The 15402-nt window shown below is 45.6% G+C and overlaps 1 protein-coding gene across 1 annotated transcript in view; it reads right to left on the bottom strand.

The window, feature by feature from the left end:
• Nucleotides 1-237: 237 nt before the first annotated feature.
• Nucleotides 238-15402, bottom strand: part of CRY2 (cryptochrome circadian regulator 2) — a 33032-nt gene continuing 17867 nt past the window's right edge. Inside the window, 8 exon segments of the mRNA XM_038405184.2 lie at nucleotides 238-2353; nucleotides 2904-3045; nucleotides 4163-4249; nucleotides 4770-4972; nucleotides 5133-5284; nucleotides 6115-6426; nucleotides 7036-7176; nucleotides 10007-10095. Coding sequence (XP_038261112.2) covers nucleotides 2906-3045; nucleotides 4163-4249; nucleotides 4770-4972; nucleotides 5133-5284; nucleotides 6115-6426; nucleotides 7036-7176; nucleotides 10007-10095 — 1124 coding nt within the window. The 3' untranslated portion in view covers nucleotides 238-2353; nucleotides 2904-2905.

Genomic DNA, 15402 nt, shown 5'->3' with positions numbered 1-15402 from the left:
ATTGAGAGCTCTTTAATGCAGGTTGTATGTCTTGTATGGACCGCACCTAGAAAACTGTGGGTGCAACGGCTGCCAGAATACAAATACTGGGGATGATGGAGAGGAGAACTGCACATATTCCCCTCCCCTGACATCCACAAAGCTTAGCAACAGGCTACTTGAAGACTTTTTGCCCCAGTACAGAAAGTCCCTCCAACCTACACCTGACTCACTTGAAATAAGTGAAAACGCAGCAAGTAGAGGGTTAAAGACATTTATAAAACAATGTCATATTTACAGATAAATGGTTGTATAAGCATGAAGTCTTCCATATGACAGAAGTCACAATTTCTAAATTCTAAGTGTACAAAGTGCATTTCTTTCCCCTTCTCTCTGCAGCAGAGGACTGTGGTGTCTCCTTCCCCTGGCCCCTACAGCTACTAGACTATAGGGGCCCCTCGGAGTAAAGATTTGGAGAAAACCCCCAGCTATGCTGAATTACTGCATTATTTCTAAATCCTCTCTAGAGAACATTAGTCTGGAAAAATAGACACCAAAATAAGGTCAGGAGGGGTAACAGTGTTTCCTTGGAAAATCTGGTCAATAGATTCCACTGGAAAAGGAAATCTGGAGTCAATGCCCTAGTGTTGTTAGTAGGAGGGAAAGATTATTTAGCCGCTATTTAATAAACTAACTCTTGGTTCTTAAACAACTGTCCCACCTCCCCACATTGTAAACCTTTCAGATGCCCCTGAATCAGTTTCTTCTTGTAACCCCAGCATCATTTATGACTTCAAAGTCTGGGTACCAAAATTGAATCCAAATCTATGGTCTTCCACTGTCATGGTAAGGGAGCAGGTTATTAGTAGGTGAAGCTATATGTGAACCTAAGCAGCTGTTTCGGCTAGGGGCTAGGTCTGTGCCAAGTAGGAGTTTCAGACTGAATAACCATGTAGTGCCAAGGACAGCAACTGGAGACAATTCCTTATGAAGGCTGCAGGAACAGAGGCTCCTCTACTCTATTCCACGCATCATCTGGGGATGCAGCCTGAGGGCCTACGAACACCCTATTGAAACAGAGCATGAAATACAGAACAAGACCAGGGGATGTATGGTTAACAGCCTGTATGTCCTACAAAGCTGTCAGGTTAGAATACAAAGCACTGAATGCAGGCGTGGGGGGAAAAAGGATGTTGTGCAGGGTACATGGCCACAGGGTTACACAACGCAGAAACCAAAAACACAGATGCAAATGCACTGCAACCTACAGGAAGGGGAGCTGACATCCACAAAGAATGGGCTATGGAGCCCAAGGAAGACTCGCTTATAGGAGTTGCCCAACAGCGCAGCCTCATTCTAGTGGTACATTCACTCCACATCAGACACTGCACAGGTTCCACACTGGACATCGCTCACTTTTTGTTTGAAAGATTGTCTTCTTAAGGAAGGAAAAAGTGCAAGAAGGGTAGAGTCCAGAGCCCAGTATGGCCAGAATGGTTGTCCACACCAGGCGTAGCTTTCTCTACTACTCAGAGGAGCAAATTTCTGGGAGAAAGTTTCACCTATGGTCAAGTCATAGGCTTATTCTCAGAAGAGTCACCCTTCTCTTGAAATTTCTCCCCCAAGATGACCCCTACAAGCAAAAGCCTGCTTTCAACTGCCTATTCTAGGCATCTGCCCCATTTGGAGACTGGCTAGGGTCACGATCAGGCACCAGTATGAATGTTATTTGCTCAATGAATCTTAAAGGGCTCCCTGGTCCATGGAGGGTGGTAATGGTTACTGCCATACTGATGCCCCATTATTACAGCTTCATCTTTTTCCCAATCCCCCTACTTTGCTGACTGTCTCATACAGGTGGACATTTCAACATGCTTTGAGACTGGGAGTTGTTCAAAACAGACACCCCCTTGATGCTTGGAGAGTCATGCAGACAGGAGAATTGGCCTGTTTTGGGGGTGACAGACATTTCACTGCCTTCCATTTAATAGGAAGGGCAAATATTTTTTTGTGACATGCAGATACTGCTCCCTGTAATTAGGCAACATATGGACCAGTGCATGAGACAAATGGGAAGGAAAGATACACCTGGGAGTGAATGGAAAAAACTCTTCTCTTCCAATCTGGGCAGATTCCAGGTTTGGCTGAGAAGAGACAGGTTTAGGTCCCAGGGCTTTTGTATGCCAGTGAGCCAAAATGTACTCAAGCACAAGTGATGCAATATCTCTGTGTGGCATCCACCAGAATTACACATTCACACTGACACCCCACATTTTCAGCTGTTGGTCAAAAGCTCTGATCCCTCTGGAAGCAACACCCCTCCACTGCTGTGGCGAACACTCCAACTCTTTCCTTGTGATTCTCCCATCTCTGGCTGCAGGAAAAAAAGAGAAAGGAGCATTTAGGTATCAGTCCCCTTTACAGAACTAGAGCTAGACCTAGAACAGAACAGTCAGCTTCTCTCCAACAGAGTGTCGGGAGCATTTCAAGTGGAGTATGAGGAACAGCATCTTGCCCCCACAAAGATGTTCTGCTTTCTCCCCCAGCCTGCAACATTTGGAGCAGATTGGGACCAGGCTCTGAAGTCTGATTATGTGGCACAGCTGGTTCCTGTGAGAAAGGAGCAACACCCTGCAGAACAGGTCCATAGGTTAAAAGCATCTGTGTTTGCTAAATTAACAATGCTGCTGCCCTCTGATGGCCAGCTAAGCTAAAACTTTGCCAAGCAATAGTGACATGACTATAAGAGACAGGAAACCCACTAGAAGTTACTTGGTAGAATTGTGGGGCCATCAAACCACAGTAAGACAGTTTTAGATTTTTAAACTACTGACAGCATTTAAGTTGGGCACCACCGTCAAGAAACAAGACTGAGGAGGGCCAGTCCTCCAATTATCCCAGAGCAAGATCATGGGGCTACTCACGTTCACAAGTTCTTGCTAGGGATCTCTGAAACGTGCAGACCCGTCACTTTGGCTCGTTTGTACAGCTCTTCAGTGCACAGCTCCTCTACTCCCTCATGTTTACGCTTTGGAGAGGTCTGGCCACAATGCAACAGCCTCTGCACTACAAGTGGGAGAGGAGAGTCACTGCAAAGTTTCCTCTGGCCCTTTGGCTTCTCACGTTTACTGCTTTAGGCATCTATGTGTCGAGACAGCAGGGGAAAAGGAGCGCCTACAATGCCAAAGCAACGGGAAGTGCAGCCACAACCTCCCCCCCCACTTTATTTTTTTTTTTGGACACAAATGTTAGCACAGACAGGATACTGAATCTCAGCAACTCCAGCTCAGGACGATCACCAGAAAGTCTTCCTGCTCTAGGAAAGGGCTAGCTTTATAGAAGAATTATTTCCAACTCCCCACCCCTCCATGTCCTGTGTGTTTGGACAGGTTCCATGGAACTGTAGTACATGATGCCAGAGAGAATCGCTAATTAGAGTTTGGTGGGCCTTTTAGGAAGAGCTCTCTTGGGAATTCCCAGCAAGTCTAAAAGCGAATAAGATCTATACCGGGGTGGGCAAAACACAGACTATGGGCCAGATCTGGCCAGTCTAACATTTCTGTCCGGCCTCCTCTGCTCCCTCGTGATCTCCAAGTCCGGGCACCTAAAAGTCCCATGATACAATGGGGCGCTCAGGCATGCTGCCTGCCTGCTGTGGCCCCATGCTGCCCCCGGAAGCAGCCAGCTGCTGCTGGCACATCTCTGCATGAAGGTGGGAGAGGAGGCTCTGTGTGCTGTCCCCCTCCCAGCAAGGGGTGCGCAGAGACATGCCAGCAGCAGCTGGCCACAGCCGCTTCCGGGAGCAGTGTGGGGGCCACAGCATACAGGCAGCCCGCCCAAGCACCCTGCTGCACTGCCACCCAGGAGCCGCCTGTGGTATGCACCTTCCAGCCAGTGCCTGCACCCCCCCGCACCCCAACACTCTGCACCAGCCCAGAGCTCCCTCCTGTACCCAAACTCCCTCCCAGACCCCTGCACCCCCTCCATTAATATAGTGGAAATGCGTGGCCCTTAACGACTTGCCAAAATTTGTGGAGTGGCCCCCCCCGGGAAAATTGCCCACCCCGATCTATACCATTTTACCCCCACACTCCTGTTCCTTGCTGACGTAACCTTCTATCCAGTTATGGGCTCCAAGTGCCCATTAACTTGTCTAGATAATTTACCAACAACTCCTGCTCACCTGTACTTGTGCTGCTGCCCTGGCCCGACATGTCTGTGACCGGGCTACTGAGATCTTCCACACAGGAAGGGACGGAGGCCAACAAACCTGGGAAGAGAATGATCACTGACTTCCATTGAGGAATAGGCTCTTGCTTTACATAGGGAGCTCAGACCACCCTGAGTGCAAACACGTAGTGGTGCACGTGTCAAAGAAAGATGAGCTAGGTTTAAAGTTCAGTTGGTTCAGTGCTTGCTGGGGACCCAGGTCCTGGCCCCCACGATCCCTTCTCATTGGGATCTTACGCATGGGCTTTAGGAGCGAAGCACAGGGTTTCTAGTCTCCAGTAGGCTCCCTCCCAATTTCAGTTACCTGACAGCTACTCCCAACCTTCACAGCTTGCCATACTGAAGTGCTCACGGTCTTGTCTGCATTCCCAGGGAATGCATGTACCCTTAGAGAAACTTTTGGCAGAAGCCACTTCCTCCTGCAAAGGGCTGGTCAGGAGCACAACTACCCATTTGCTGTATTGTGAATTCCCCTCCCATCCCAACCATCTTATCTCCTTCAGCTGATACAGGATTAAAGTGCAAACTGCAGCAAGTGTCTCACAGCACCTCGTACTTACAGAGGCCCCTGTAGCGTGACAGCTGCTGGTAGATCTGTTTCATGCGTTCAATGTTTAGCCGGCTGGTCTCTGCATGGTTCACCATGGGTTTGGGGTAGTCCACCCCAATGATGCACTTGGCTGCCTTCTGCACTGACTCAGGGGCATTCCATGGCTCGTAGATGTACCGTGAGGGGAAGCCTTTTAACTTGGGCAAATACCGCCTGCAGCACACAAAGATGACACCTTATTCAGAGTACAGCCACAAAGAGTTCACAAGTATGGGATAAGCAACAAGTCAGCTACCCAGGCAGGCAGATTGTGCAGCTGTGTGTCACTGCCATGCTAGGATGTATGTGAGAAGCACCCATCCATATTACTCACCTAACATAGTCACCACTGGGATCTGTGCGGCGCCCAAAACCAACGGGGCAGTAGCAGTGGAAGAACTGCTGGAAAAAAGCACTGCACGAAAGCCACATCCAGCTGCCGGCGTTCACGCTGAAATCTGCATCCAGTAGTAGCTCATCAAACACCTGCAGTAATGAGAGGGAAAGTTGGTGAGGGAACCAGCCTCCAAGGGAAAGACCCAGCAGCAGGGAACACTAGAAGATAGATGCTAAGTATGAGGTTGAGGCAGTCAGGAAACAGATCTCGGTAACTGGAACAGAAAGCAGACACCCGACCAATTAATCTACCATGGTTCCTTACATCTCAATCGTTTCCAATGAGAAGCCTTGTCTGGTCACTACCAGTTAACTCCTGCTGCTTTGGACTCTGTCGTACAGTTTTACTGTAAGATTTGGACATCAACCTTAACCTTGGAAGTGTAATGTAAGCATGCAGAATAGACCCTGAAGGAGCACAGCAGTTCTATGCAGCAGAAAAATCAAAAGTGAATAAGGGCTTTTCCTTCTAAGTCTCACATTGCCCATCCCCCACTCTGAGTGGAAGCAGCATATTAGTAATAACCCACTGCATTCCTGTCCAATTTAGTTCCTAGGAGTTGTGTACTCCAATTTCAACGGTCTATTAGTGTTTTCAGCCCCTTAGGGCAGGGATGCCTCTGCCTCCATTTGGGCTGGGGGGGAACTTTTTAAATAACAGCCCATATTAACCAATGGGTCCCATTTACATTTACTTAGGTAACTGCAGACTCTCTCATCACCACTTTTAGGACTTAACTGAACTAGGCAGAAAAAGCCAGGCTTGTGACTGAAGCAAAGCCAGCTAGATCATCCTCTCTTCCACACTACTCTACATGGCAAATGATTGCCATGACAGTACTGCCAGCCCAGCAGAATGTGCCAACAGGATTTGGCCCTCCCCATGCTCTGTTGCCCAATTCTGGAAATGCCAGACTTACCCGGACTCCAGACTCCCAGCTGATCCAGAGGTCACCCCTGGTCAGGAAGCAGGCCACTGCATGCCTGGCCAGGTGGTGGATCCAGCCTTCTTGTTTCAATTGGGTCATGATAGCATCAATCCAAGGGAAGCCTGTTTTGCCCTCTGCCCATTTTGCCAAGGCTTCAGGATTCCTGTCCCAGGGGATCTGGATGCAGATTGGGTTCCCCTCCATGCGGTCAAATTTGGGATTGTTGGTGGCTGCCGTGTAGAAAAATTCCCGCCAGAGAAGCTGCCCATATAGTGAGAGCGGTGGTGTATTGTTACGCTTCACCTATGGAAGAGGAGAAGCAGGGACAAAGAGATATTAGCCTTTCCCAGCTCCTGTATCTGGGCAGCTCAGCTCAACTATCCCTCTGCCCCATCACTACAGGCAATTCCCACTCAGAGATCGAGACTGCTAGCAACATTTGGAGCTATGGAGCTATCCTCTGAACAGCCGTTTACCAGACACCAGACTCATTGGGGCAGAAAACACCTGTCTTTAATCTAGTCTGATATTCTGAAGGAACTGATCTGTCCAGAACAAGAGGACAGGCACTAGAGCCAACCTAGAGTTAATGATTATGGAGGGCTCAAGCTTGAGAATCCAGATAATTACTATATTTTAAAAGTAGCTCTGTCTATAAGAGAGTCTTGCCATTTTTGTAAGTTTCCCCCAGTAGGGGCAACTATATTTAAAGAGCTGAGCACTGCTTCATAGCCAGAAGAGTTAGAGGCAGCGGGAAGGGGGGGGAATGTCAACCTACAGCTTCTTGGGCCAGAAACAATGGAATAAGACAGAACTGCAAGGGAACTAACACAATCCGTCCTAGGAACTAGCCTGGTCCCAGGCCTGCCTGCTCTGGAGGAACCCCCCACCCTCCCATCCCCCTTTTCTCACCTTTTTATACAGCTCCCAGAGGCGGTAGTAGAACAAGCGGCAGGACAAGCAGCCGAAACGCAGATAGGGACTGAGCCCCGTGGGGCTTGCCAGCAGTGAGTTAGCGTTCATCCTTGGCCTTTCATAATTTGCAACCCAAGCCTAGGAGCATTTGGGAAAGAGAATGGGTTTCAGAAATGCAGCAGTCCAAGGAGCAGGCTGCTGGGCAGGGACACAACTATCTCCAGTAGGTTAATTAAAGCCCCTTACATTTCTCTGACAGGTTTCAGAGTAGCAGCTGCGTTAGTCTGTATCCACAAAAAGAAAAAGAAGGACTTGTGGCACCTTAGAAACTAAAATTTATTTGAGCATAAGCTTTTGTGAGCTACAGCTCACTTCATCAGATGCATTCAGTGGAAAATACAGTGGGGAGATTTATATACACAGAGAACATGAAACAATGGGTGTTACCATACACACGGCAACGAGAGTGATCAAGTAAGGTGAGCTATTACCAGCAGGAGAGCTGGGGGGGGGGGGGGGGAAGTTTTGTAGGGATAATCAAGATGGGCCATTTCCAGCAGTTGATAAGAACATCTGAGGAACAGTGGTGGGGCAGGGGAATAAACATGGGGAAATAGTTTTACTTTGTGTAATGACCCATCCATTCCCAGTCTTTATTCAAGCCTAAGTTAATTGTATCCAGTTTGCAAATTAATTCCAATTCAGCAGTCTCTTGCTGGAGTCTGTTTTTGAAGTTTTTTTTTTAGTGATCAGGCTGAGCTTGGCTGTAGACAATGGATCATGTCGTGTGGTCTGGATGAAAGCTGGAGGCATGTAGGTAGGCATAGCAGTCAGTAGGTTTCCGGTATAGGGTGATGGTTATGTGACCATCACTTATTAGCACCGTAGTGTCCAGGAAGTGGATCTCTTGTGTGGACTGGTCCAGGCCGAGGTTGGTGGAATGGAAATTGTTGAAATCATGGTGGAATTCCTCAAGGGCTTCTTTTCCATGGGTCCAGAAGTTGAAGATGTCATCAATGTAGCACAAATAGAGTAGGGGCATTAGGGGATGAGAGCTGAGGAAGCGTTGTTCTAAGTCAGCCATAAAAATGTTGGCATACTGTGGGGCCATGCGGGTACTCAAGGCAGTGCCACTGATTTGAAGGTATACATCGTCCCCAAATGTGAAATAGTTATGGGTGAGGACAAAGTCAAAGTTCAGCCACCAGGTTTGCTGTGACATTATCGGGGATACTGTTCCTGACGGCTTGTAGTCCATCTTTGTGTGGAATGTTGGTGTAGAGGGCTTCTATATCCATAGTAGCTAGGATGGGGTTTTCAGGAAGATCACCTATGGATTGCAGTTTCCACAGGAAGTCAGTGGTGTCTCGAAGATAGCTGGGAGTGCTGTGGCCTAGGGCCTGAGGAGGGAGTCCACATAGCCAGACAATCCTGCTGTCAGGGTGCCAGTGTCTGAGATGATGGGGCGTCCAGGATTTCCAGGTTTATGGAATTTGGGTAGCAGTTAGAATACCCCCGGTCAGGGTTCCAGGGGTGTATCTGTGCGGATTTGTTCTTGTGCTTTTTCAGGGAGTTTATTGAGAAAATGTTGTAGTTTCTTTTGATAACCCTCAGTGGGATGATCACTAAAAAAGGTCCTCCCCCACCCCCCCCCCCAGCTCTCCTGCTGGTAATAGCTCACCTTACCTGATCACTCTCATTACAATGTGTATGGTAACACCCATTGTTTCATGTTCTCCGTGTATATAAATCTCCCCACTGTATTTCCCACTGAATGTATCCGATGAAGTGAGCTGTAGCTCATGAAAGCTTATTCTCAAATAAATTTGTTAGTGTAAGGTGCCACAGGTCTTCCATTTCTCTGACAGTATCCCTACTGAACTGGCTTCATCCATTTGTTGGAGATGTTTCAAGATGACCATTCCTGCACTCCCACAGCAGTGAGAGGCCCACAAATCACTTCCCATTAAAAGGGAATTTGATCTAGTCATGCTGATCTGGGAGGGAGCTATTAGCTCGTCTGCAGCGTAGGTCTGGGCCCAAGACCTCCCAAAGGTACATCCTAGTACTTCAGGTACATCCAACTCTGAGCTGCATGAAGAGAGATCTTAACTGTCGCCCTGACATATGCAGCAGGTGGAAAGACTATCATTGAACATGGCAGCCTGCAATTACATAAAGCTGAGATTCAGCACTACCTGCAGTGTATTACGCTGAAGTTTTACTTGCATCCTGCCATGCTGCATTGGGGGAAAGTTGTGAACTGCACAATCATCATCAAGAAAGGCTAGCATTAAAGAGAGAACTCAGTCATTTCTGTCTGAGTAATTATGTCTTGTATTGTTACTAGTAACACCTAATACTCCTCTTATTGTTTCAATTTATTTACGTTGTGTGAAGCAATAAAGATAACAGGGTCAACAGAAAGTGTCTAGATATTACAATGAGTGGGCTCAAGGTATAATGTGGCATATGTTATATTAACAGTCCTCACATGCCCTGCCTGGGAAAAGCCAGGCTGTTTGCACTTGTCCTGTTAGTGTACCTGCACAAATGTCTCCAAGTGAAGATTAAAAAAAGGAGGTGGAAGGCAGTCTGCAGCCAGCACAGTACCTTGGTGGAAGGCTCTCTTCGTCTATGCTAACTCAGAGAGAATGGAGCTCAACACCCTTCATGCTCCAAGGGCACGGCAACACCAGCATTGCTTAGTGAGTGAATTCCACCCCTAAATGCACATACATCAGTGAACTTCCACTACGGTTTGGGTCCTCTGAAGCCTAGAAGTGGGGAGGGCACATTCCCTATGCCCCACACAGCCTGGATCCTACAGAGGCATTCCCATCAACATAAAGCTGTGTCTGCTGCTACAAGCAGTAGAAACAAGGGTGACAACCAGCGTTAATATTTCTTAGCCAGAGGCCTCAGCATGCAGAAAGTACCATTTTCTGAGTGAAAGTGGGTTGGTTACCTTTCTTTCCAAATGCTTATCCAACCGGGCCAAGGCCTCTGTCTCCCCTCCTTTCCAAACTGCTGAGGTAAGACCATCTGTGGGGAAACCTGAGAGGAACAAACAGGGTGGTAAGCCTGGAAGCCAACACGATGTAAAGAGCCCAGCAGGGCTCCAGCAGCAACAGTATCAGACTTGAAAAAGACAGCTCCTGAGTTCTCTGAACATTTGGTTTGTTGTTGCTGCTCTGATCCTTCTACAGCAAGGTAAGCATGACTGCTCTGACACCTCAGTACAGAAGCTTGTCCCCAAATTAAGTTCTTCAGTCAGCATTCTTGGGGCACCCCACCATCATTCATACTCAAACCCTATCAATGTAGGGTGGTCATCTACTGCAGTGGTCTCCAAACTTTTTGGCTCGTGCACCCCAGGGTAAAGACTGGAAGACCTGGCACAGACGCGCTGCCGGAGGGGAACACCAGCAGTGGACGTGCAGAGCTACCACTGAAAAAAAAATGGCGGAGTGCCATCAAGGGGTGCGTGCACCCCAGTTTGGAGACCACTGATCTACTGCATCCTCCATCAGGCTCAGTATCAATGATAAACAGAACAGCCAGCAGGGGGCATGCTGTATTAATTCAGAGGGATTATATGGGTCCAAACAGTTGAAAGTGTTGACAATCATAATTACGAAAGCTAATGCATAAAATGAGTTCAATCTAGCAAGGATCATAAAATGCAACAAGATGAAGCTCTTTAAATACAGTAAAGAGCAAGAGACAGACGAAGCGTAGGTCCTCTACTTAGCAGGGAAGGAGAGCAAACAACTGATGACATCAAAAAAGCTGAAGAGTTTAATGCCTATTTTGCTTTAGTCTTCACTAAAAAGATTAATGGTGAACACAACACAATTAATATTAACAACAAGGGAAAAGAAACGTAAGCCAGAATAGGGAAGAACAGGTTAAAGAATATTGAGATAAGTTAGATGCATTCAAGTTAGCAGGACCTGATGAAATTCATCCTGGTACTTAAGGAACTAGCCGAAGCAATTTCAGAACCATTAGCAATTATCTTTGAGAACTCCTGCAGGACGAGTGACATCCCCAAAGACTGAAGAAGGGCAAACATAGTTACCTGTCTTTAAAAAGAGGAACAAAGAGGACCTGGGGAATTATAGATCAGTCAGCCTAACTTCGTTACATGGAAAGATACTGGAAAAAAATTACTAAACAATCAATTTGTAAGCACCTAGAGGATACTATCATTATAAGGAATAGGTAGCATGAAGTTGTCAAGAACAAATCATGCCAAACCAACCTAATTTCTTTCTTAGACAAGGTTACTTGCTTAATGGATAGCAGGGAAGCAGCAGATGTGATGTATCTTTATTTTTGTAAGACTTTTGATAGTCCCCATAAGATATTGTCATAAACGAAGTAAGGAAACATGGTCTAGATTACATTACTATAAGGTGGGTTCACAGCTGGTTGAAAGACCATACTCGAAGAGCAGTTATCAATGGTTCACTGTCAAACTGCGAGAGCATATCTAGTGGGATCCCGCAGCAGTCTGTCACTATTCAATGTTTTCATTAATGACTTGGATAATGGATTGGAGAGTATGCTTATAAAATTTGCAGACACCACCAAGCTGGGAAGGGTTGCAAGCACTTTGGAAGACAGGAGGAGAATTCACAGCAACTTTTTTTTTTTTTTAAATACACAAATTGGCCTGAAATCAACAAAATGACATTCAATAAAGACAAGTGCAAAGTACTTCACTTAGGTAGGAAAAAAATCAAATGAACAAACTGGAAAATAATTGGCTAGGTGGTGGTACTGCTGAAAGGATCCTGGGATTATAGTGGATCACAAACTGAATACGAGTCAATGTGATGCTGCCGTGAAAAAGGCTAATATCATTGTGGGGTGTAGTAACAGGAGTGCTATATGCAAGACACGGGAAGTAACTTTCCTGCTCTATTTGGCACTGGTTAGGCCTCAGCTGCAGTACTGTGTTCAGTTCTGGGTGCCATACTTTAGGAAAGATGTGCCCAAACTGGAAAGACTAGAGGAGAACGACAAAAAATGATCAGAGATATAGAAAACCTGACCTATGAGGAAAGGTTAAGAAGGGGCACTTTTAGCCTTGAGAAAAGGAGACTGAGTAGGGACCAGGAAACAGTCTTCATATATGTTAAGGGCTGTTATAAAAGAGGACTGTGATCAATTATTCTCCATGTCCACTGAAGGTAGGACAAGTAGTAATGGACTTAATCTGCAGCAAGGGAGATTTAGGTTACATATTAGGAAAAACTTTCTAACTATAAGGGTAATTGAGCTCTGGACTAGGCTTCCAAGGGGGCTGGGGAATCCTTATCACTGGATGTTTTTAAGAACAGGTTGGACAAACACCTATCAGGGATAGTCTAGCTTTACTTGGTCCTGCCACAGCAGAGGGCTGGACTTGACTTCTCGAAGTCCCTTCCAGCCCTACATTTCTATGATTTCATAACCCAGTCACTCTCCAACATTAAAGAATTTTAAACAAGTTTAGGGATTTGTTGTACAGAAACCTCACCCTGCTTAGCCCCATGGCAAACACACTATTAAAGATACAAGAGAAAAAAGGAAAAAACAGCTAAAGCATTTGAAAAGTATGTATTGAGTAAGGTTTTCATTTCAACATCCCTTGTTCACTTGAGCTGGGGGATTTTCCTTCTAAAAACTCTCCTTGTTTGACAGCGTTTTAGATTGTACTAAAGATGATAATAACTGTCCTTTTGGGGAGATGGACCAAAGCTGCTGCTATTAAATTCAGATCCCGTTTTCTAGAAGACTAAACACAAACTTACACAAAACAAGAGAGAAAAGAACAGCAAGGACAGAAAATGCAGCTTCTATATCTTATGTTGACTCTTGCACCCTCACTGCCAATAAAAATACAGATATGGCACCCGGTCTTATCAGCCACTCCAAGACCTGGCAAAGTTGTACCAGCACTAGGCTGTTTAAGACATAGCATTTAACTGGCTCTTTCTGGTCACAGGCTTACAGCAGCATTATAAAATACAGTCTTCGCTGGCTAAGCCAGACTCTTGTAAGAGAGAAGGATGAAGGAGAGCGATAAAGAAGAAAAGGTAGGGAAGGAAAAGGACAGATGGGGGAGTGTGGTGGAGACAAAGTCTCACACCCCGGCTAGTGTTTGGGATTCAGCTGGAGGAAGTGGCTGTGTCATCTGGGTCCCTCCCTCATCAGGACATCTCTCAGGATCACAATGCCCAGGTGGGAGTAGCAACTATGATGATGAAACACGCTCCAGTAGCCACTTTCCTTCCCAAAGTCTCCTTTTTGGGTTCCTAAAGAATGAGTGATGGGTGGAACAGCCCACCCCCTCATTGTTTAGTCCACCAGTTAGGCCCAATAGCCAATATACTAATTTTGGATTATTAGTTTTCTGGTTCCACACTTTTTCTTATATACCAAGCATGATCTTGGCACAGTTCTTGAGTTGTATCAGTAGGCCTTTTTGTTTGGACTAATTCAGTCTGTCTCGCTTTTGGACCTTTTCCGACCAACATTTGTTATATGTTAGTGTGACATCTTATGATCTTACACTTACACTTTTTACAGTTGAGTTCACAATTAGGGTACATCTGGAGGCCCAATTATCACAACAGGCACCTCTGCCCTCTCAGATTTGCTAATCTATGAAATATCTTCCAGCCAACCCGGAAGTATCACATCACAGTCAACAAGTCAAGGGAGACTCTTAGTTTCTCAATCTGGTACTAGTGAAGATACTGGACTAAACAGCACTGAGCACCTACATCATATTAATTCCCAGAAAAAGTACAATATGGGCAGCAGCAATGCAGTTTTCCTATGCAGCTCCCTGTTTACAAAACCATAGGGGAGTTCAGATACATTCTTCATTTTGATCTGAGACTATCCTCAAGAGCCAAATCCCCCATTATTTTCATACATAAGGGCTTCTGCCGAGTCCTACCAACTTTTCACACAGCCCTCCCCTTCCCAGCCTACTGAGGCAGTGTCCCACAGTACCCAGATACTACTGGAAGGCTGACAGCTGCACTGTTATCTACATATGAACAATACTCCAAAGGTCATCAATAACCTTGCCCTTTGCTTAAGTCTAGGTTCAGATCCTTGAACTGGGGTGTGGATTTGTGCATACGCTCTGCCTTGAACATTCTTTTTTGAGTAGAGCCATCAGCAGCTGATGAGACTTAAGCTGACAAGCATGGAACTGTGAAGCTGGCAGACTAGGTGGCAGCTCATGCCACTAGGCCTCACTGAACACTGAAATTCATAGCTAGAAACCAGCCTGGCTTACCTGAGCATTAGCATTGTTAAAATAGATGTTAAGTTTATAAGAATGTGTTTAGTGGTTAGACTTGATGAAATGTTTATAGGATGTTGCATGTACTGATCTGACTTACAACATCTGTACCCCTTGGTATAAAGTTATATTGAGTGTTTTCATTGTAAACCTCTTACTGTGTAACACAAGAGACAGGAAAGAAGCATTAATTAATGTAAAGTGCTGGGCCTGCACATAAGGCGCACTGAAACCAAATGAGCCATTTGAAACAAAGGACAAAGACTTTCTTCCCACCACCACCCCAGCCTACGAAGAGGAGATGGCACAAACAGTCTCATCAGTTTGGGCTCTGAGGGAAGAGAATACAAATCTCTGACCAGAAGGAACAGGATCATTATGCTGCTTCAAATTTGGAGAGGGAAATATTTCCAAGCATAAGCAAGGGATCCCCAAGCTACTAGGCTTGGGTTAGCTTTAGAGGACATAAAAAGCTTACATATCATAGCATTTCTATCACCTTTTGGAATCTAAGATTAACTCAGTGATACCTCTGATGTCAGTGGTTCAGGAGCCAAATTTGAGATTAACATTATGCAAAAGAGCCACAATAGTGTAAATTCATTATTTTTTACTATATATTAAAAATTATTCTCACAGCAAAATGACTGACCAAGTATTATTTTGTCAATTACAATTAACATAATAAAAGCACCCTGATTGGTTAATAATTAAATCAGTGTTTTAATACCATGTGCTGCAAAGAGCCACTTGTGACTCCTGAAACTCGTGTGTGTATAGGTTTACCTACTTTAACTGTGTAAATAACCCATTCCTTTTTCTTAGTTAATAAATTATAGGATTGGCTACAAGTGTTGTCACTGGTGTGAGATCTAAGATGTAACTGACCTGAGATAAGTGACTGGACCTTTAGGCCTGGGAGTAACTTGAATACTGTTATTTTTGGTGTAAAGGATCATCTATCACAAAGGCAAGTTTGCCTGGATGGCAGGATAGACAGTACTTAAGAAGACTGACTTCATGGTTAAGCTGCTATAATGCTTGAGGAGATC

This window comes from Dermochelys coriacea, chromosome 6 (assembly GCF_009764565.3).
Source record: "Dermochelys coriacea isolate rDerCor1 chromosome 6, rDerCor1.pri.v4, whole genome shotgun sequence".
NCBI classification, from domain to species: domain Eukaryota; kingdom Metazoa; phylum Chordata; order Testudines; family Dermochelyidae; genus Dermochelys; species Dermochelys coriacea.
This window is presented reverse-complemented; position numbering and strand designations above follow the sequence as displayed.